Source organism: Enhydra lutris, unplaced genomic scaffold (genome assembly GCF_002288905.1).
Source record: "Enhydra lutris kenyoni isolate GAN:26980312 unplaced genomic scaffold, ASM228890v2 scaffoldscaffold98, whole genome shotgun sequence".
NCBI lineage: Eukaryota > Metazoa > Chordata > Mammalia > Carnivora > Mustelidae > Enhydra > Enhydra lutris.
Genome location: NW_019154182.1, coordinates 964,045 through 985,626, shown reverse-complemented (window position 1 = coordinate 985,626; position 21,582 = coordinate 964,045). Strand labels below are relative to the sequence as shown.

Here is a 21,582-nt window from a genome sequence, read left to right as displayed (position 1 = left end):
TGGGAGTTCCCACGAACCTCCACATTGTCCTGGGTATAAAACAGCTGCAGGAAAGCTAGGTGCTGGATAGAGCCTGCATGGTGGTCAGCCAGCTCCCATATTCCAGCCACCACCTTGTGGCCACCATTTTCCCGGACTCTTAAATAGTGGGTTCAGTGACTGAGGATCGCCTCCTCAGGTGCTGGGCTAGAGCCTGACTGAGGCCGCTCTGTGCTCTTGTTGGCCATCACTCGGGCAGCTCTGGCTAAGACGACACAAAAGCCTCCAGCTCCCACACCTGTGTCGCACCACCAGTGAAAATCGAGCACTTCAAGCAGGCTAACCCAAGAATAGAATAGCTTTGGCTTTTATTTAAATTTGGCAATTTCGGGAGCGTAGGCCCCAGGCCCCAAGGAGTTGTGACTGTCCCTTTTGGCTTCCAGTGTCACCGGATGTTGGAGCAAATGCTCTCTGTGGTGGTCAAGGTGGCTGAGGTAGACAGCTGGTGAGGAGTGTGGCTGGGAATTTAAGATGAGCACCTCCACGTGGCGGGAGGCCTAGAAGCTCATAGTGTTCATACTTATTGGAAGCATTTCCTGGTGACGACCTCTTATGGCTCTCCAGACCATCATGGTGCCAACCCCAAGGATGAGGCCGCCTCCTGCCGCCACGGGCACAGCCCAGGACAGTGTGTTGGGGCCTGCTTCAGACCGGTCTTGGAGGAGCTGACTGTTCCTCAGGGTGTGGAGGTAAGGGCTCTCCTGTGGAGGAGGAGGAGGAGGAGAGGGTCAGGGGTTAAGGGCCTCACAAAACCATCCACTGGCTCACCTTAGGCTTGTGTGGTCCCTATCCCGGCGGTGGTGCCCTAACACTGCTTTCACAGTCCGTCCCTGTTTGTCAGGCTTCTTCCTCTACACTGTGCCCAAACCTGCTGAACGAGGATGGGTCTCCAAAGTGGCCAATAGCCCGCTATCACCTCCTTTCAGTTTCTCACCAGCGTCCCCTCTCCTGTCAACCTGATTTTGAAAGATTGGGAATGGACAGGCAACCAAAGGAATAGAGACCTCCGGGCTGCAGAGCCCCTGCCTCTGTCTTCTCTAGGCCACCACTGGACAGCTGTCCCCATCCCCCAACCTCAGGAGTGCCCAGGAGCAAGGACGACAGTGGGTGTGGAAGGACAGCTGGTCCTGGGGTGGGTTAGAGAACCGAGCATGAGGAGGGCCCGGAGAGCACACGTTTGGGCCAGCCTCCCTGGATTCTCCTTCCTCTGTGAACACAAGCGTGGAGCCCTATGTGGGAGCTGAGAGATGTGCCGAAGAACTAAGATGTGATTGCTCTCATTGTTGCCCCGATAGGCCATGTTCAGAAACAATCGCATCACAAAGGAGCCTGGGTCGTGTCTTCTGAGAGGTGCAAACAGAAAAGAGACCAACACAGGTGTGTTCGGAGGTGGCAGCAGTAGGGTGAGGGAAGGCAACAGTAGCCCCGGGGTAGAGGGGCGCCCCTGAGCCTTGAAGGATGTGGTGATCTCTGGTAGGCAGAGATGGGGACGACCCTCCAGAAGGCAGAGACCTGGCAACAGCAGGCCGTGTCTGGGGAGCCGACCCTGTCTCCAGGAGCATAGCATGTCTAAGGCCCTAGAGGAAGCTAGGCCTCCCCTCTGGACACTCCAGGATGCAGCTGGGACCAGGGAATGGTTTCCAGTGGCCTAGAGTGACTTTCCGTGTAAGCTGCACGGTGCCTGGCAGCAGGGACAGGCTGGACAGGGAAGGGAGGGAAGAGCTGGGGGGCGTGTTAGCAGCATGGTCAGCTGTCCAGGTGAGGGCAGTCGGGGAAGAGAATGTGCAGGAAGGGAGGAAGAGGCACACAGGTCCCCAGAACAGGCCTGGAGTCTAATTTCTCCCTGTACAGCCCAACCTGACCACTGCCCCCGCATTCACCTCCCCTGAACTCCCCTGCATGGGAACTGATGCTTCCTCCCTCCCATGCCCTGGGGAGCTGCCAAGTGTCAGGGACCAGGAGGAGTGGTGAGATTGGAGAATGGTGGCAGGGAATGAAGGTGAGTGACAATACAGCTCCCAGGGACCTCCTTGGTTCCTCCCGGTTTGAGGGACCACCGCAGCCCCCCAAGCATCTGTTTCACACCGGAGAGGACAGGCAGGGTGTTAGGACATTGACTCACAGGAGAGGGGCACTTGAGTTTGGTTCGGCTGTGGGTGAAGTTGTTGGAGGTTGTCTTCTGGCCCACTGGCTCCAGCTGAAGAGAGAAAGGAAACCGTGATTTCCTCCACGGGGGGCCGAGACCTCCCGGTGGGAGGAGGATCTCCAACAGACTCCCTCCCTCTGCCAGCATGGGTTAACACCAGCAATAAATTCAACATCCTCAGCAGACCCCCGCTGCCCTGGGCCAGAGCTGGACCCGACTTATGCCTCAGGAGGCGCAGGTCAGAGTCCATCAGGCAGGGCAGGACCCTGCATCTGTCCCCAGGCTTGACCAAAGAGGACTGATGGGTCCCAGCACGGGGAGTGTGCACGAGGGCCTGGCCCAGAACCTCCACTTCCTGCTTCCCTTCTGATGGCTGGGATCACACACACGCCGCATTTACAATTTTATAAAATGGTGATAATTCTATTTACCAACTTCAAGTGTATGGGGCTGGTCGGTTTCAGAGAAATTTTAAAAACATCTAGGTTATTGTCCTTGATTTGTTAACCTCAAGAAACTGAAGTTTCTCACTTGAGCTACTTTGTATGTTTTTCACACAGATGTAGAGATTTACTTGGAACGTCCCACCAAGTGTTGTTCAGAGAGGTTCTGCTTAATTGTTTTAGTCCTGAGACCCTCTGAGAATGAGTTAGAAGCTGGTGTACCCGCTTTCCCACCATCTTTAGCCAACAGCCTGCTCCCTGACATGCCGCCAGCACGGAGAAGGGTGGGCCCCTGGTGCTCTCGCCTATTTGTAGATCCTGACTGTGTAGTCTCTGCCCTTAGTGTCTGCTTCCCTGCCCGGTCCTGAGAGCCTCCCCTCCTGACCCTCAGCTACTGCCTACGAGGGAGGTGAAGGGATGCTATGTCTGCTAATGACCCCACCTTGCCTGTGATCTTGCTTTCTGTTGTCCTACAGCTGCTCTGTTCCAAGAGAGACCCCCACGGTGTCTGACCGAGCACCTCGGACACAGCCCCTGGGGTCCTTGCTCTGTTGCTGCTGAGAGCTGTGTGGTGTGAGGCAGGCTCCTGAGCTGCCTGGACCACCCGTATTTGGCTGTTGTGAGGATCAGATGAGACGATGACATGATAACAAGCAGGAGGTGGTTTACTTATGTGTCATTTCTATGTACTTAGAGCTGAGGAAGCACAAGCTTCTTGGAATGGAATGACCATCAAGCGACCGTATAGATGCTCAAGATCAGGTTGGCTGATTCCCTGACATCCCAGCAACCCGGAAACTAACTGGCACAGAGGAAGGTAAGGATCCTGTGGGTTTGAGGACAGCATCAATCTCTTCCTTACTCTTGGCTCCCCCTCCAGCTACCTTCACCACCCCTCCCTGTGCTTCTAGGAAGACTCATTTGTGGGCACTGGCTATACTTCCTGACCTCCTGTTCAAGGCCCACTCCCGTCAAGACTTCAGTCTCCACCACTAGACTGATGTTCTGGTCAAGGTCACCATGACCTCCATCTCACCAGACCCAATGCTCACTTCGTCATCTTCATCTTGCTGAACTTTTCATCAACATTTGTCAGAGTTGATGCCTCCCTCTTAAAACACTTGTCCGTCTGGACTCCTGGAACAGGGCACTCGTCTCTCCCACTCCCCCATTCTCATCTGTCACTGGGGTCAGAAGTTGGAATGAAGGCCCTGGGGCTTGGTGGTTTGTCCCCGCTGTTTCCCACCTACTCTTCTCTAGGAACACCTAATCAACCCCATGGCCTCGAATATGCCTCCCATGAACGACCTCCACATTTTTTCCTGAATCTCCATTCCTGACCCTGTCCCTGAGCTCCAGATTCCTAGATTCAACTGCTTTACTTTTGATGCCTCCAGGTGGATTTCCAGAAGGTGCTTCACACTTACCGTGGCCAGAAGAGAACTTTTGATTTTTTTTCTCCTCAAGCTTATTTCTCTCCAACACCTCAACCATCTACCCAATTTCCTTGACCCCAAATGGAAGAGTCCTCTTTTGTTCCTTTTGTCTGAATTTTAAGTTCCAGTTAATATACAGTGGAATGTTGGTTTCAGGTGTACAATATAGTGATTCGACACTTCCATACAGCACCAGGAGCTCATCGCAACAAGTGTTCTTTAATCCCATCACCTGTTTCACCCAGCGCCCCACCCCCACTCACCTCCCTCTGGTCTTTGTTTCTTTTCTAACCTCCTCCACCTGCTAGTCCAAAACAGATCTCAAATCTGACCCCTTCTCTCCTTCTCCACTGTCATCACCCTGGGCCCATCCACCTCCATTTCTCACCTGGGCTCTGGGTCTAATTCCCCTCTTCCTTCCCTCTAGGACAGGGCTATCCTGCAGCTGCCTCCCCTGTTGGAAGCCATCCAAGGAGCTGGCCCTGCTCTCACTCACCTCTCTGACCTTGTTCACCTCCCTCAGGTTACACTGGCCCTTCTGCCACTCAGACACTTCACGCCCATTCCTGACTCCGGGCCCACACAGGTCCTCTTTCCTCTGCCTGGAACACCCTGGCCCTAGACCTCGGCTTGCCTGGCAGGCTCTTGACATTCAGCTCTCTGCTCACAGGTCACTCATCAGAGACACCTCCCTCTCCCCCGCCATTGCTCTGTCACATTACCTGGCTTTTCCTTCTCTTTCTTTCAAGCCCTGACTATGGTCAGAAAGTCTTAGTGATTTGTTGGGTTTTGTCCGTCCTTTCCCCATGAGTGCAAGGATGTCCTTTTCCCCAGCGCCTGGGGCAGTCCCCATGGCGGAGTGATGGTCAATAAATAGTTGTTGAGGGAATGCATGGATGAACCAGAGTCCCAGAATCCTGAGCGGAGCAGCGCAGGCAAGAAGGCCTGGGGCTGGTCACAGAAGATGAAGTTGTTTTCCCCAGAACCCCCCTCTCCTAAGCCAGATCCCGCAGATATCAACGATGTGGTGAATAACAGGGCTGGGGCAGCCTCTAATCTGTTCTGGGGATTCAGGGAAGGCTTCCTGTAGGAGGTGGCACCTGAGTTTAGTGTTGTGGCAGTCACGAGTTACTCAGGAGAAGAAGGCTGGAAGGGCAGTCCCCAATAAGGGGATGAGCAAGAGCCGACACACAGAGACGTGAGATACCATGGGTGGTGCGGGAAACTGCAGTCCTTACCGACTGCCCAACTGCCCATCAGCGGGGAGCGGGAGTGACTGCTGCAGAGGTTAAGTGGGGCCAAGCGTCCAAAGGCCTCGTGTGCTGTGCTAAAGGGCCAGGCCTTTCCCTTCAGGGAGGGGCAGGCCTTGGAAGCTGGGTTGGATCTTCATTTACACAGATTCCTGTGGCTGCCCTGTGGCAGAGTTATAAGTCCGTGGTTTGCGAGCCCTGGAAAATATCACCCGGGAGCCTCTGAAAACTGCTGACCCCAGATGTCACCCCAGACTAATCCAGAATGTCTGGGGATGAGGTCCAGGCACTGGTGTTTTGTTCGAGTTATTGTTTTCAAGTATACGTATAGAAACAAGTAAAAATCACAGGTGAACGCTGATAAATGGTATAAATGAATGAACCCCTGTAACCAGCATGCAGATTGAGGTATAGAACATGACCAGCACTCAGGAGCTTCCCCCCAACTCTCTTCCAGGACTATACTTACCCCGCCTTCCACCCGCACCCAAAAACTCTGTATTAATTTGCTTGGTTTTGAAATTCACAGACATGGCTACCTGCGGTTGACGTTTGCGTCTTCATGCTGTGAGGCATCCGTGGTATGAACGTGCTACATTTTAATCATCCATTCTATTGGTGCACATCTGGGGAGCTTCCTGCCTGGGGAATATGGTGTTGCTGGGAAAATGCTCACGTGCATCTTTTGGTGGGCCCACAGTATGTTTCTGTTGGGGATACACATAGGGACGGGATCGCTGGGTCACAGGGAACCTCTCTGGGTTCAGCCTCTGTGGGTAGGCCAAACGGGCTGCTGGTATTCCTCGTCCCCAGGTTATTCTAACCTCTGGCCAGAGCTGAGCAATGCTGTTCTACCGGTAGTGGTCAGCCCAGCGCCAGGGACACCAGGTGGGAGGCTCGTGTGGTCACCCAGCACCCGGGGAGATGCAAACGTTGGAGGACAGCAAGATGTCTAGGGAAGGGGGAGCAGGTGGCCGTGGGGGAATAGTGTCAGGAAAAAAAAAAAAAAGGAAAAACTGCAAGAAGATGAAAGAAGGAAAAAGGAAGAGGAAAATGCTCCCTCGTGCTACTGGTGTTCCTGGCTTTAGCTTTGCCAAGGTCTCCTCCAGAGGAGGCACGATCTGTTCAGTGGAGGGACAGGACATGGAATGGGCTGAAAGCGTGTCTGTTGCCGCAGTGGGGTAGCCTGTGAGCGTCGGCCAAAGGCTGCAGACGCTATGTCATCGGACTCGCAGAGTGAGACGTGAATTCACTGGCTACATATGTGCTGACCCGGTTGGGGGCAGGGAGGCCGGCTGGTGCCGTGGCCAGGACACTAGGAAGGATTTGACATGGGTTCTGGTCCCTGCTTGGCTGTGAACTGGTCGTGTGCTCCCGGGTGAAGTGCTTTCTCTCTCTGTATGCTAGTTACAGAGCCTTCTGGCCAGATGACCTGCCAGATCTTCTCCAGTTCTAGAGGCCTATTATATATGTCGCCCTAGGGGTCACCAGAAGGTGGTGATCTGAGAAGATGGCATGATGTAATGGGTTTGTATCTGAGATGGTTTTGGATGAAAACACAGCACTATATAATTAGTTCCCCAAATTATACAGCACAGGACAAGACACTCTTAGATGATTTCAGTGTAGTTTTGCTTTGTTTTTGAAACTTAGGGGCATGGCTAGGACAGCAGTGGCTGGGAGCCCTGGACATACCCATGCTGTCACCAGGATGGCTCCATGGCAGCACTCACCTTTTGCTTTCCTACCTAATCCCCTCCCACTTGCCTTTATGATAACAAGCCTCTCGCCTGGGCCAGTGGGGAGAACCACTGAGCTGCTTTGGAAGAGGAGACCAGAACTGTGGTGGTAATCCCTGCAGAAAGAGACCAACAGGCCTGATCGTGTTCAGGTCCTAGATCTGGCCATCGTGCCCCAGAGAGCTCCCAGAGCACCTGGGTGTTATGCAGGCTGGCAGTGCCCCCAGGTAGGAAGATCTCCCATCCCCGGATGGAAATGCTGGGAAGGAAAGGGAGAGTGGCGTTCGTGGTGCTTCTCAGAATCTGTGGATTCCCCTGAGATCTCAGGGGGACAAATGGGACTGTGCACAGATACCTACTCTTTTTTAGGGGGGGGATTTAAAAGGAATGAAGTTATGGACTCCTTCTGTAAAGGAAAACTGGACTTCGAAATTGCTCTCAGGAATTATGTTGTGCATACTTTGAACAAGATTCCCGTGGAGATTGGGTGGGAGGGAACTCAGTGGTGTTTTGACTGTGGTTCCGAGTCCTGGGCTGACAGAGTGCGACAAAACCTTTAGGAGTGGGCAGAGTGTGGTGTCAACAGCAGGGAAACAAAGGAAGAAGGAAGGCTGAGTCCGTGATTAACAGGGCCAAGGATGGAACCTTCCGGCATGCTGCTGGGGGAGGGGGAGGTGTGGCTAAGGGGAAGGCAGTGCTGGGCACGCTGGGTGAGGCGGCAGGGGTGGGAATCTTCGCACAGGGGAATCCGGGCAGAGAGGCAGCCTGCCCAAAACTGCGGTAAAAGCAAGAGTGTGGATTTGTTTAGTCACCAGGGGAGAAATGGGGGAATGCAGGTTGGGGTTGGGATTGAGTTACCCACTGAGCCAAGATCAAAAGAAGCCACTGAATTGGAAAGGCATTTCATTTTGCTCTGCGCAACGGGATACGGCCACGGGGCTTACTGGTCAAGCTCTGTGCCAGCAGACCAGGCTGCAGAGGAGTGGCCGGCCCTGAGAGCCAAGGCACAAGGCCAGGTGGCCCTGGGGCCCCTCAGCCATATGTGCATTTCCTGAGGTCCCCATCGTCCCCTCAGAAAGGACTGGGATAGGGGACAGCCTGGGCATATACGCTGGTAGCTCTTTTCTTTTTGATGCTGAAATAATCATCGGGAAATGTGTTGAGACTAGGGTAAGGGGGGCTGGCATTCTCTGAATGCTAATGATCGTGTTGGGTGCTGAGCATATGGTACCTTAATTTTCTGAGATCTGTGTCATTATCATTGTTTTTTATGGATATTGATCCAGAGGACCAAAGAGAGAACACTTGCCCAGGGTCGCAGAGTAAGGGGTTGAAGCTGATTTCATCCTGTTTATCTGATTACAAAATTATGTTTCCTCCCCCCCCCCCCCCCCCCCCCAGTACTGGGAAATTTCTCCAATAATCGAAACTGTCAGGACAAAGAAGTTGTGCCACCATTTTGAGCTTTGGGGAGAAAGGAGATTTGTCCGCCAGTAGGTTTTTTATTTTGGGCACTGGTCAAAGCCCCTTGCGGGCCACCTTTGGCACAACCCATGGGGTGGTCAGGCACTCACCATGTTGTTCCAGAGTGCGATGGCCATCTCAGCGTGACCACGTTCTGAGAAGTGGAAACAGTCCTCGGAGAAGAAGGTGAGGTCAGTGCCCCCTCTCTGGGACCAAAGGCAAAGGGATTACATTCCTTGGGAGTGAGGTACCGCCTCCCACCCCTGTAGATGTCCTGGGCATCATTCCTTTCAATTCTGCTGCCACCTAGCTCAGAGACTGATGGAAAAACTCCCCAATTTTGGAACTTTTAAAAAGAGCTGAATTGGGGTGCCTGGGTGGCTCAGATAGTTAAGTGTCTGCCTTCAGCTCAGGTCATGATCTCCAGGTCCTGGGACTGAGCTCCTACTGAGCTGGGAGCCTGCTTCTCCCTCTCCCTCTGCCTGCTGCTCCTCATGCTTGTGCTCTGTCTCTCTCTCAAATGAATAAATAAAATCTTAAAAAAAAAAAAAAAAAAGAGAGAGAGCTGAATTGTAGCTTCCCACTATCCATCCCTTTTCCTTCCACATCCTTGCCCTAATAGATGGAAAAAAAAAAAAAAAATTAGGAAGCTTTCCATTCTACTCCAAACTAGAAAATAGCAGGGCCAGGTCTGGGGTCACTGATAATTTTCTCCTTTTCTTTCCAAGTATATCTAAGTTCCAATCATACTTAAAAAAAGAAAAAAAGGAAAAACAGAAAAAGCAAAATCTTAGGAGCCCTCTTGGAGGCATCTGGCCAGAAAAAGCTCAGGCGTAGAAGGAAGTACATCACCGAAGAAGGGCCCCTCTACACGCGCCTCCCAGAAGTGCCCGCTGCTTACACTGTTGAGGGGGATGAGAGTGTTTCGGAAGAAAGGCTGCACGACCACGGCGAAGTCTTCCCGCTGCAGGTACCGGGACCCGTAAGACAACCTGGAGATGCCGCTCTGTGGAGGGGGGAGAGCTTCCTCAACCCTCCTGGCAGGGCTGGCCAGACGAGCTCTCGTCCTGCCGCCTCAGGTTGGCTGTGATGGGTGGGAGCCCCTCCCCAGCGAGAGGTGACTTCAGGGGATTCTCCAGTGCTCATGCCTCCTCCCACATCGCCTGCACCCAGACATGAGCACACCGCGGCCTGAAGTCTCTGGGAGGCGGGATTGGGGCCTCTGAACAGGCTACGAGGGCCAAAGGGCCTCCTCTCGCCTCATGGCATAAAGACTGAATGAGAACCTGGGGTTCTCAACACCAGCTCCCCAAAACGCCTGTGCACTTGGGGGATAAAGGTCCATGTCCAAGGGTTAGATGTGCTTCTCCTCAAGGAACTAACAATCCATCTTGAAACATGAGACTGGATGTAGAAAAAACACAAGAACCTTCTAGAGCTTTCAGGGTTCATGAAGGTAGATGGAAGCCGATACGGGGAGATACCTGAGGGTCAAGTTTCGTCAGGGGAAGCTTCTCAGAAGAGGCGAGAATGCCTGCCCCATGTGTGAGGGGGAGCAGTTGCAGACGGGCTGAGGAGGGCACGTCAAGAGGGGACAGCGTGAGCAGAGGCAGACACTGAGTTGTCTGCTTAGCTGGGCTAAGCCTTATGTTCTGAGGCCAGTGCGGGGGTGGAGGGGCAGAGCCCAGGAGGGCCGTAAACACTTCCCCTCCCTCCTCTGGGGGAGGGATGGCGCCAGGCACATGGGATCTACTCCAGTCCCCCGGGCTGGGAGGCAGGGCTTCTTCGCTCCCCAGTGTGGTGTCCTTTCCCCCTGGAGAAATGTTTCAGGGGCTGTGATCTGCCTTCAGGGAGCAGCCTTGCTCTCGGCAACCCCCTGCTCTCCGGAAGTGGAGGGGGTCCCGGCTGGGACGGGGTGGGGGGGGGAGGCAGCTTCACCTGGAAGTTCCAGTTCACTTGCTTCAGTTCTTGCAGCTCCAGCGAACTGTCCTGGGAGCGCCTGAGGCAGGTACAGTTGCTCCTGTGGAGAGGCGCCCGGGTGGCTGACTGCTGCCCCACAACACACACAGGTACCCCCCATCACAGTCTGGGTGACTCCCGGGCCCAGGTCACAGCCCTTGTGCCCCTGAATTACGGTCTAGCAGGCGCTCATTTAAAGAGAAGGTGGCAGAGTTGACCCCTGACATCTGGGTCCCCTTGTCCCCTGTGGCTGCTCAGGCCCCAGCCCGGGCTTCTCCCAGGAAAGGGCTGGAGTTTCGGAAAGACCGCTGTGGTGACCTTGTCTTTTGTCTTCCCGTTCCCGAGACCTCCCAGCACCACCTCCAGTGGCTTAGGACTTGCTGCCAGGACTCCAGAGTGGGGAGTCTCTTGGGAAGCTGAAGAGGCTCGACCCGTTCGAGACACACGGACAGGGAAGAATGGGAGGCCTGAAGATTCTGGAGGAGCCCTTCATGGGTCCCAGCTCTTCCACCCAGAGCCCAACAAGAATGGGAAGCAGCTGTCACCCCGCCAGCAAACCCATGTGACCCCAGCTAGGACTCCAAGGCCCCCTGTGGAATCTCTTCTTGCAGAGTGACGGTCACAGGAAGTCTGGGTGACCCTCTGGCCGCAGAGGATGGCAGTTTCCTGCCAGGGTCACGGCTGAGCTTTAATAAGTTCCAGCCCCCAACAGAAACTGGGCTCTTGTTCAACAGACCTTAGCTCTAAGCCTGGCTTTCAAGATGTTATAAGAGCTAATCTTTACTGAGAGCCTGCCCCACCGGGCCCAAGAACATTATATGCATTTATTTCTTCTAGACCTTACTACTTTGCAAGATTTTACAGATGAGACCTACGAGGCCCAGAGAGGGTATGTCGTTTGTGCACGGTCCCACAGCTCCTAAAGGGCAGAGCCAGATGGGCTGCTGTCGTGGAAGCTCCTTGCCTGAGGCTGCCTCTCAGACTGAGCGGTAACGAGTTTAGAATCACAGACCATGCTGGGCATCTTAAGGATTCTTGGTCTGTGTTTCTTGCTTTACAGACAAGCAAACTGGGGTCCAGAGAAATAAAGTGACTCGCCTCCAGTAGGCATTCAATACCTTAGCAGTGTTTCCAAACGATTTTTCAAGCCCCGGGCTGATTGCTGATGTCTGTCCTTGAGACAGGATCGTCTGGCTTAGCCTGCACTAGTCTCCTCGGAGAGTGTCTATGAGTCCTGTCCTCCCCACGGGCCCTTGCCCTGGGCTGTGTACTTACTGAGCAGTCAGGGGTGGGTCACATTTCCCACCTTGGCCCTGATGTAGGCCAGCCAAGTCCATGACCTCCACCATGTTGATGAAAGCCCTTGGAAGCTGTGGGCGGGTTAGAGGGATGGGCTGTGTTAATTCCCAGCCTGGTGTTGGGGGGATGCTGGTTACTTCTAGAAGAACCTAGGGGCTCATCTACAATCTAACTTCCTCCTCCCCCGTTTTGCTAATAAACTACGGCACAAAGAGGAGGATGTGGCTTGTATTCTCTCGATCTTCTTTAATAGCCCCCTTTATAGCTTGGGAAGCGGAGACAGAAGTCACTTGTCCATAGTCGCTTTGCTAGTAAGCCACCCTGCCTGGCTCCCGACTAGGCCATTTGGCTCCGGAGGCCAACCCTTGGCCACCACGGTCTGCCCCAGTTAGCATTTCCCTTGCAGAGGAAATTCGGAAGCCCACCCCCACCTTGGCCTCCCCTGCAGGTGTTCCCCCCACCCTTGGAACTCCATCCAGCATGCATTTCACTGAACACCGCTTGCCTAGATGCACCCAGGGTGGGAGGAGAGCGGTTGCGGGCAGGGAATGGGGCCCAGAAACCTGGTGCTGTTCTACCCCACCTCCTCATAGAAGATGTCCAGGGCCTGTTGGATATGCTGAATGTACTCCCCAGCTGAGTGGGCCTCCTGTGGAAAGAGAAGGGGGCTCTTATCAGCTCCTGGGTTCTACTCTGAGAGGAGGGCAGTGGTCTGGTGCCCAGCACCGGAGGGCCTGGGGTTGGTAGTAAGAGGAGCTAGAATGGTACGGGACAGGCTGAGGAGCCCAGCCCATGTTGCTGGGAGACACAAGTCTTCCTTTGACCCCTACTAGACAGCAGGAACAATTCCCACCTCAATCCACAGTATCTTAAATGCAAGGGCAGACTGTGACCGAGTTGGTCCCTGCCCCTTCATTTATCCCATCTGTTACCAGCCTCAGGCTTCTGAACCATGTCTGTGCCCTGATGACCACACACTCTTTGCTTTGGGCTGTGGCCCATGCTGGCCCCATTGCCTCCCCCTAACTTCTATCTTTTTGACTTGGTTTAAGAGTCTCCTCCTCTGACCCATTTCTCACCGGGAAGTGGATTTAGCCCCTTCCTCACACGTGGCCTGAGTTCACCCTGGTGGGGGCCTCCAGGTCTCTTCCACAAAAAGAGGCTTTCAGGGGTATAAATCTGACTTTGCAAGAGGGCAGGTCCTCTGGGGATAGGAGAGGCATTTTCCTGGACCAAGGGTCCACAGGCAGTTTTGAGGGGGGGTCTCTTCTGGCCTCCTGGACCCTGTTGAGTCTAGGACACAGTGGCATTGAAACCCCTGGGGTTGGGTCACTTCTGCCTCAGGAGGTGGGCGGCAAAGGGGAGGATGGAGGGGAGGAGGCTCCGAAGACCCGACCTCTCTGTGTGGGAGGGTAATTCCCGTCTAGCATTGGGTAGACGGTCTGAACCGTAAGGAATGATACAAGCTTCTTCCCCCCGCCTGTGACTTCAAACATTCTACTGTGATATCTGCGTTACGGCAGCTGTTCTTTTCCGGCCAAACAAAATCCGGAACCTCCCCAACATAGAACAAGACATATTCCTAAAGTGACAGCTCCCCAAAGACTTGACATCTAGACCTATTTCCCCATAGAAACATCAGGAACAGGCTGGGCTCCCAGGGCGGCAGGCAGAGAGGTTGGTTCACTCACAAAGTCCTTGGGACAGCAAGCTGTCCTATTGGGACTGGTTTAATTTTATTGAACTTTGTTGATGACATTGTTTCAACACCCCTCCCCCCGCACACATGTGCACGCCCCCCCACCCCAAACCACCTCCATAAACAAATGGGTAGGGATTCCAAGCACAGGTAGGGTGAGGCTTGCTGGTTACTCCTTCGATACCAAAGAACAGTATTTGTGGGCATGAGAGCAGGGCCTGAAAAGTGAGTGCATCTAGATCCTTCTGAAATCGGGGAACCAATGCAGCTGCTGTCCCAGGGGCCACTCAGCAGTGGGAAAGGTCCGGGTCTGCCCCGGGCAGGCTGGAGTGTCTGGGAGAACAGGCCAGTGTGACTCCCATGTGGTTGGGCAGGGGCTTACCGGACTCTCGCAGTAATGACATACGTCGTTGCTCCCAATGAAGAGCGTGATCAGCTTCCAGTCACTCTCAAGGTCAATTTCCTGAAGGGACAGAAGGCGCTGAGTCTAAACTTTGGTGGGGGAAGTAAAGGGGGGAGCACATGCAGGGGATGCTCACCAGGCCAGACGGCAGCCCCCCTACCCCCCACCACTGCCTTTCACCATCTCTGTACCCTGATGGAGAGAAGACGCGAAGGGGAGCCTCCCTGACCTTCACCTTGGTGCCTGGCAAGGAGCCCCAGAGAGTGGACTGTGTGTGAGCACGTGTGTGTGGCTCTGCTCACACAGGGGAGGAGGATTGTTTTTCCTGATCATCCTAATAAATCCTAAGAAAGCTGCAGGGCATCGCAGAGTGTATTAACACACCCGTGAAATGTGACCTAAAGGCCTTCAAAGGAGCAGAGGGCAAAAGATGCAAATAGAAGTAGAAACCCAGAGCTGCCTCCTGGGAGAGCTCTGCCGGTCTGGGTCCAAGGAGAAGGGACTGGTGGGGACTGGAGGAAGAGCCCGGCCTGGAGGAGAGGGGAGGTGGGGGCTAGGGAGGCCCTCGAGGAGCCTGCCTTGACCCAGCCACCACCATAACAGGAGTCCTGCCCGGTGCTGGATTCTGAATTCCAATTCCAAGACACAGAGAATTTCAGAAAGTGCCAGTGAGAAGTTTGAGAGGGGCCGGGTGAGCGGGAAGGAGGAGGGATTGGAATGAGAAGCCTATTTTTAGAACCCAGGGTTTACATAATAGGGCTCTGCAAAGCCAGCTCTTGGGTAAGGTGGGAAAATGCCAGAGGCCAAGGCCAGCTCTGCTCCCTCCTGTGGTGGGTCCTGGGGATGGGGGGTGCCAGAGCCCAGGAACGGGCAGCAGAGAGGGTGCCTCGGTGGTAGTAAGGCCTGCTTCTTAGGGCTAGTTTGGCCCCTCTTTAAAGATAAGCAGGGACTGAAACAGTGGGGAGCTTCCTGCCCGCTCCAGACAGCTGGAGGCTGCCCCACCTTCCAGGGTGGCCCCGGGGCCTGTACTCACAGGGTGGTTTTTCATCTGCTCCAACAGGGCCCGGGCCTGGGTCGGCATGTCCCTAGACGGGGAAGAGAAAAGAACCTGAGCGGTGGCTGACCAGCCAGGGCACATGCCGAGGGATTTGGGCCTGGAGACACAGGGGCCTTGAGAATAGAAATGTATATAAAGTTTTTCCTTTCAGAATGTATCCAAAGGCTTTTTCAGTCTCAAGAAATCTCAACCCAGGAAAAATCAAAGATCTGCCACAGACCTCGAAGCCACATGGATGCAAACCCCACCAGGGGCTAGCCTGCCTCCAGCCCCCTCCTTCTGCACAGGTGGGTCCTCCGTGGCCAGCAGGGGTGGGGGATGGGGGGGTAGGTGCTGGGGATCCAATCAGCTTTCCCCAGAGATGGTCCCTGACATTCCCCTCGGCCCTTTCACAGCAAGACCTGCCTGTTCAGATCTTAGTCTGGTGCCTGTTTTAAAAATAACCTTTTGTATATTTGAAAAAAGTCACAGCCTTAAATTATCCTTCTGCCTTCTTTCCAGGAGTCATGACTCCTTAACCTTCACTTCTAAATCCCACTCTCAGTTCCTTTAATCCTTTTTTCTTCTCTGTAGTTACTCTGGGCTTCTACAGCGTTCCCCATCTCCTCGCTTTTTCCCCCTGCTGGCACAGGAGGACGGCGGGGGGGGGGGGGGGGGGGGGGAGAGACGAGTGGGATTACTTTTCCCTGCATCTTCCAGATGTCGGCCACGAATAAGGAAAATGAATGCTGTGGGTAAGAGTGAAACAGGTGGAGGGAATGGTGCCCAGCAGCGAGGACGAGCAAACTGTCCATCTGTACGACATGGGTGCATCTCAAAACGACCTGCTGGGTGACAGACATTAGACAAGAGCAGCCAGTGTAGGATTCCACATAACATTCCAGAAAAGGAAAACTGATCTCTAGAGATAGAAAGCAGGTCAGAGGCTACCTGGGGCCCCAGGGGTGGGGTAGAGATGGGAGGAGCCAGAGGGAGAGGGAGGGGTTACAAAGGGCACAGGGACACCCAAAGGTGTGATGGGTGTCATCTGGAGTGACGTTTAACAGCTAGGAACACACGCAAAGCTTATCAAATTGTATTCTTGAGATATGTGCAGTGAACCGCATGGCAATTACACTTCAATAAAGCTGCTTTTTAAAAACAGAGAAGTATATGAAAAGCTGTGTGGGCAAAGGGACACAGCCAATGGAGGATTCCAGGGAATAAGTCATAAAAGCAGTAACTGGTACAGGAAGGGTGTTGGAAATCTTTGCCTGTCTGTGATGAGCTGGGCACGTGGACGAGTCTCATTTATACGTCTGGGATCACAGCCCAAACATTATTGCTATTGAGACAATACATCGGAAAGCTAGAAAGCAAGCCTGTCCTGGGTAAAGGGGACCCCAGAAGTGTCTACAACCTTCCAGTAGGCTCAACACATGAGCAGGGGAAATCATGGGTGATAAGCCCTCATGAGCGTGAGGGGAAGTTAGGAGCGCTCACTTCCTCCCCTCTTCCCAGACACGTTCTTCACACCCCTCAGGCTCAGAGCAAGTCCCACCACCCACCCTGTGAGCCTTCTCTCGGAGCACCTTTATCCACACACCTTCTGCTTCCTTTTCTAGTCCTGGCGTGAAGAGCCCTGCTCTGGGAGTTAGGGGTCCTGGGTTCTCCTCCAGCTCTGCGATTAACTTGCTGTGTGAGCTCGCCCAAGTTACTGAACCCTGCTAGGGTCAAATTTCTTCATCTTTTAAAAGAGGAGGTTGGACGAGATGAGTCCTGGGGTCCCCTGCTCTGGGTCTTCACCTGTATGTGGGCTGCCCAGCTCCCATGTCACGCTGTTCTCTTTCGTACATCTCCAAAGTACAAAGTCATTGCAGTCTGCAATGTTGCCATATGCGACACTTTTTTTTTCCCCTAAAAGTTATTTCCTGTTTGTTTAGCATCCTTAAACCAGACAGCAAGCTCATTGAATAGGCAAGGAACTTACCTTTTGATTGTTTTGAATCTTTCAGTAACTACCTTGGGGCTCAGTCCTTTGCAGGCTTCCCTTGACTTCTTGCTTATTGATAGATGCAAGGACAATTTAGAGGTTGAATAATACTTTGAAACTAAATATCCTAATAATGGTAAACTTTTTTGGGGGCGGCATATATATTATATACTATACTCGGTGTTCTCCATGGTTTGTTAATCTCATTTCATTCTTATGCCAACACCGAGACGGTGGCACCATTATTATCCCAATTTATAGATGAAGAAACTAAGACTGAGATGGTGAGTGACTTGCCCAAGGTCACATGGCTAGCATGTCTGGGAGATGGATCTGGACACGGGCGGTCTGACCTCAGGTCTCATTAGCCTAGTTGCCCTGCTGTGGTATCTTTCTCTTGGGGTGCGCTCCTCCTTATCCCACACGGTACTAAATGACTCTGCAGATAAAGGAGAGTCACAGAGCAACTTTCCAAGCTTGCTTACTTAAGTCAATGGCTTACTCTCCTTTCCCTTATCACGGGACATCAGAAACGCTAAGAGGAGCTGCATGTCTGGGCTACTTCCCCTGCCACCAACTCCCGGGGCAGGCACCCAGCAGCAGTCAGAGGAGAAGGCGGTAAGAGGAGTAAGAGAAATAAGAGAAGGGGCTTGAATGTCAGCAGACTGAAGGACCAGCTGCTGGTGGATGTAGCCTGGGCGGGGTAAATAATAGGAAAATGATGCTGATTTGTGGCGACAACGACAGCAACAGCCGCGATGAGATGTTGATTTTACAGCCCCATGAATCCGAGCTCTTTTGCAGAAAAATAAGTGCTTCCTGCTTGTGACGTTGAGGAACTGCCACGGCTTCCTGTGGCTCAGACTCAAACGGAGCGTGGGGCCCTCCTTACCATGTCGGAAAGGAACGCTCCGTGTAAACAGAATGAGTCAAGCCAGAGTCGTTTCCCTGGTGATCTGAGCGCATCAATCTTTCTACAAAGCAAATACCCGGCACACTCCGTGCAGAAAATCAATGAGCTTTGTCAGGCATTCCAGCTTTAATTATCGGGGTTGTTGTCGGCAGCAGAGTTCGGAGCGAAAACAAACAGCGGCCATGCTGTTTTGGGGGCCTTCACCTCTAAATCCCTAGTGGCAAAAGACTGCTTTCTCGGAGTCAAGGACTCCAGGTTTCGAGGCGAGGGTAGAGGTGGGGGGGCCGCGCTTGTGGGGCCATGCAGGGAGTTCTCGGCACTCCGCACGTTTGCTCCAGGCCACCCCAAGGAAGGGAGGTTGGCTGGAGCCAGCAGGACGGGGCTGGGCCACCCTCAAGGGCTCTAGCTGCCCTGAGAGGTGGTGACAGCCCAGCGGGCCTGGCTGGACTCCAGCTCCCCTGACAACCTTGGGCTATTCAGGAAGCTTTCTAAATCTCCATGTCCTCATGTTGATACCCCTTTCGAAGGGTATGAGGGTTATGGGAAGGGATCCACATGGGGGGGTCAGGCATGCAGAAGGGCTCAGTGGCTTTCATCGCCCATCTGGGGCCAGGCTCCTAGACACCACCCTTCTCTCCTCCTCCCATTCCCCACCCTGATCTCTCAGCCTTGCCCTCCGCTCCCTCCCAGACCCACCGCTACTCACCTCGCTCTGGCTCCCTCCGTGGCTACGTTCAGCCCTGCTGTCTCCTCCAGGGCACCGGTGGAGAACCCGACGATGTGAGGGTTGAACTTCTTCAGAATGTCTTTTAAGAGGGCGAAGCAGACATCACAGGTGAGAGGGGATGGGGGCCCCTCCTTGGGGCCCAGGTGTGGGGCAGGACGATGCTGGGTCTTTTCAGGGCTGGCTGACTTCCCTCCTTGCAGATAACCTTCTCTGCCCTTGCTCTGGGAGAGGCCCTGGCCTCAGCCAGGGGTCGTTAGGGCTGTAGTGATGGTGCTTCTTCGCGCTGCTACTTACTGGGCAGTGTGGTGTGCATGTCCAAGATGCCATCCCCTCCAATGCTAGGGAAGAGAAAGCACACTTGTTATGATCACCCTGGCCTGCCACTCCACCAGTCATCATGTTTCGGGAGTCAGAACCAGAGCGTCTCCCCCTGGCACATGATTCCTACCACCCTCGGGACTGACATGAGCATCGGGGAGCCTCCTTAGATCTCAGGGCCAGAGGCTGGGAACAAGGGCTTATCTCTGGGGAGGTGACAGGGGAGCAGCATCAGCAGAAAATGAGTGGAGAACACTCTCACCTCCAAGAGAGCCCCCGCCAGGACATGGGCAGGTCACTGGAGTTGCTTGGTCGGGCTCCCAGTGCTGTCTGTGAAAGGCAAAGAGAAGTCTCCAGAACCTTGCTGGGCCCAGGTGCAGGCTGACAGTGCTGGGAAGGGCCCCCAACATTCTGAGGTCACCACAGTCTGGTTTCCACTTCCTTTCCCTTGTTCACCCCCTGCTTTCTGGTCCACACAAACCCTCATGTGTAAGCAGATCGATCTGAAGCATGAAGACCTTGGACCAACCTGCCCAGTTCCATCCCTTCTGGGAATGTGAACTCTCTCTGTTCCAAACCTTACATCTCTAATTCTTTGTCTAAGCCCCTTCTCAGTTTCTATCTCCTATATGTAGCTTTCTCTAAATGCCTTATCTTTAAAAAAAAAAAAAAAAAAAGGAGAAAGTCCTCTTTGAAACTTACAAAAGTAATACATATTCACCATAACTAGTGAAATGATACAAAGATTCTTTTAAAAATTCATAATTTCCCCCCACCTTATTAATCGTGCCTCCTGCCACAGGTTCTATATCCCTTCCTTGCCCCTTACCCACATAGATACGTCACCAGAACTAAGATATATGTGTAACTAATATACCTGGGGCGTTTCCTTTCAGAACTTTCTCCATGTTAATATCAAAATCAACCACATTCACACACATATGGGGAAGTTGCTTTTCCCAGAAACAAGTACCTGATTTGCATCACCTCCATGATTATGTACCTCCTTCTCTGTAAGTTGCTTATTTTCCCAGCTTGACAAGTTTCTTAAGGGTTATGATTACAGCTCAGAATTGTTAGAAGTTTGTCTTGTGTAGAGCGATAGCTACATGGTTGGCTAACACGATTCATGTAGAGAAACTACACTAAACGTAGGAATTGGGCTCCCTTTGCCCTAAAGAACTCCTCTTGAAATGGGGTGAGGGGTGCTGGGCAGTATGTGGGTAACCCCGCACACCCCACTCTTTGAGTCTGGGTAGTTGGAGATGAGTTCCCTGATGAAGACAGGCAGACTCAGATAAATCTGCCACCACATGCAGATCAAATGTTTGGGAACAGTGGGGAAGGGGGAATGGAGGGGCAGCCTCGTGGAAGAGGTGGTGTTTGAGCAGGACTGTTGAAGGGCAGGGGGCAGAGTGTTCTAGATTGCCCAGTGAGGTCTTGTGGCTGCCTGGCTGTGTTTCGGTGCTTGCCACAGGTAGGTTCTCAATCTTGTCAGCTAAAGGCTGAACCCAGAGCCAATGTGGAGGAAGGGTGCATTCGGCACGGGGCCTGGCTTCTGGGGTGCCCAGGCATGTCCCAGCTCAGTACTCACGGTCAGCGAGTCACCCATGGCGGCCATGACTTTGATGTCTCCTGGCCGGAGCTCATGGACTAGGAGAGATAGGCAAAAAGACAGATGGTCAGGGGGAGTCTTCCTTTTAAAGTATAAGCTTGACTAGGAGTCAGTTTCTGCTCCAGTCCCACAGGCCCCCGGTACACTTATTTCCAACCTAAGATTTAGCAAATTTGCCTCTTCTGTCTATTTGGAGCAACCAAGGCCCTGTTGATAATGGGCTTGATGGCTTTTATCCATCCTGAGAGGAGCCACATTCATGCTGGGGTAGTCCGGGAAAGTGCTGGCTGTGGGAGTCACGAGCAACAGCAGAGACAGCCCTATCCCTGACTGTACCTTCCCTGCAGGGCCGGGAGGCCTGAGGGGTTGCCACTGGGACTAACTGGAGATGAGAAGTGCGAGCTGCAGAGAGGCTGGTGGTCGTGGGCTGGCCTCTCGTGGGCTGCCCACCACCTAGACTGCATTGCACGGGAGCTGGCAAGGTCTGCTCAGGGCTCCACGGTGTGTGCTTGTGGGGTGTCCCACCAACTGGAAACTTAGCCAATTCCTTAACAGAAGGGGGTGATGAGGATGTTTGCACTCACCTGACGTGGGGACACTGTTGGAAGGATTCCACTCTGTGCACAGGAAGTCGCTGCCCCAGTTCTAAATCAACAGGAGGAGAGAGACAATGCCCGGCTCTCATTGTGCAGGAAGGTGAGCTTTAGTCCAACAAGAAGCAGCGGAGGAATGTTTGGTGGAGGCTAGAACTATGCCCCTGTAGGGGATCATGGGTGGGTAGGAACGGCTCGTTGTAGACAGTCCAAGAGGGAAGTGAGAGAGGAGAAACGGGGCTCCCCCCACCATCCACAAAACACAGAATGCGTGGGCACCCATACACTTACACAGACATTTTTTTTCCATCTCAGTTTACCCGCACTTTCCCAGGGAGCCGGCAGTCACAGCAAAGCGGGGAGAGAACGGTGATCTCCCAAAGGCACGTAGATTTGCAGGTCTCATAAGAGACCACACGCGGGTTTTGCTGTGACTGTTTACCATTAAGCTAATGGACACTGACTATAATAATGGGCTTGCAGCAAGAACAAGGATGTTTTTAGGAAAAT

At 53.3% G+C, this 21,582-nt stretch overlaps 1 protein-coding gene across 1 annotated transcript in view; it reads right to left on the bottom strand.

Annotated features, from left to right (window-relative positions):
- Window positions 1-472: 472 nt before the first annotated feature.
- The window catches only part of LOC111139296 (phospholipase B1), a 155,457-nt gene continuing 134,347 nt past the window's right edge, over window positions 473-21,582 (bottom strand). The window contains 14 exon segments of the mRNA XM_022491535.1: window positions 473-740; window positions 2,162-2,236; window positions 8,628-8,723; window positions 9,419-9,523; window positions 10,456-10,537; window positions 11,752-11,846; window positions 12,359-12,424; window positions 13,857-13,937; window positions 14,911-14,962; window positions 18,526-18,625; window positions 18,841-18,884; window positions 19,127-19,194; window positions 20,459-20,517; window positions 21,064-21,124. Of these exon segments, the coding sequence (XP_022347243.1) occupies window positions 537-740; window positions 2,162-2,236; window positions 8,628-8,723; window positions 9,419-9,523; window positions 10,456-10,537; window positions 11,752-11,846; window positions 12,359-12,424; window positions 13,857-13,937; window positions 14,911-14,962; window positions 18,526-18,625; window positions 18,841-18,884; window positions 19,127-19,194; window positions 20,459-20,517; window positions 21,064-21,124 (1,188 nt within the window). The 3' untranslated portion in view covers window positions 473-536.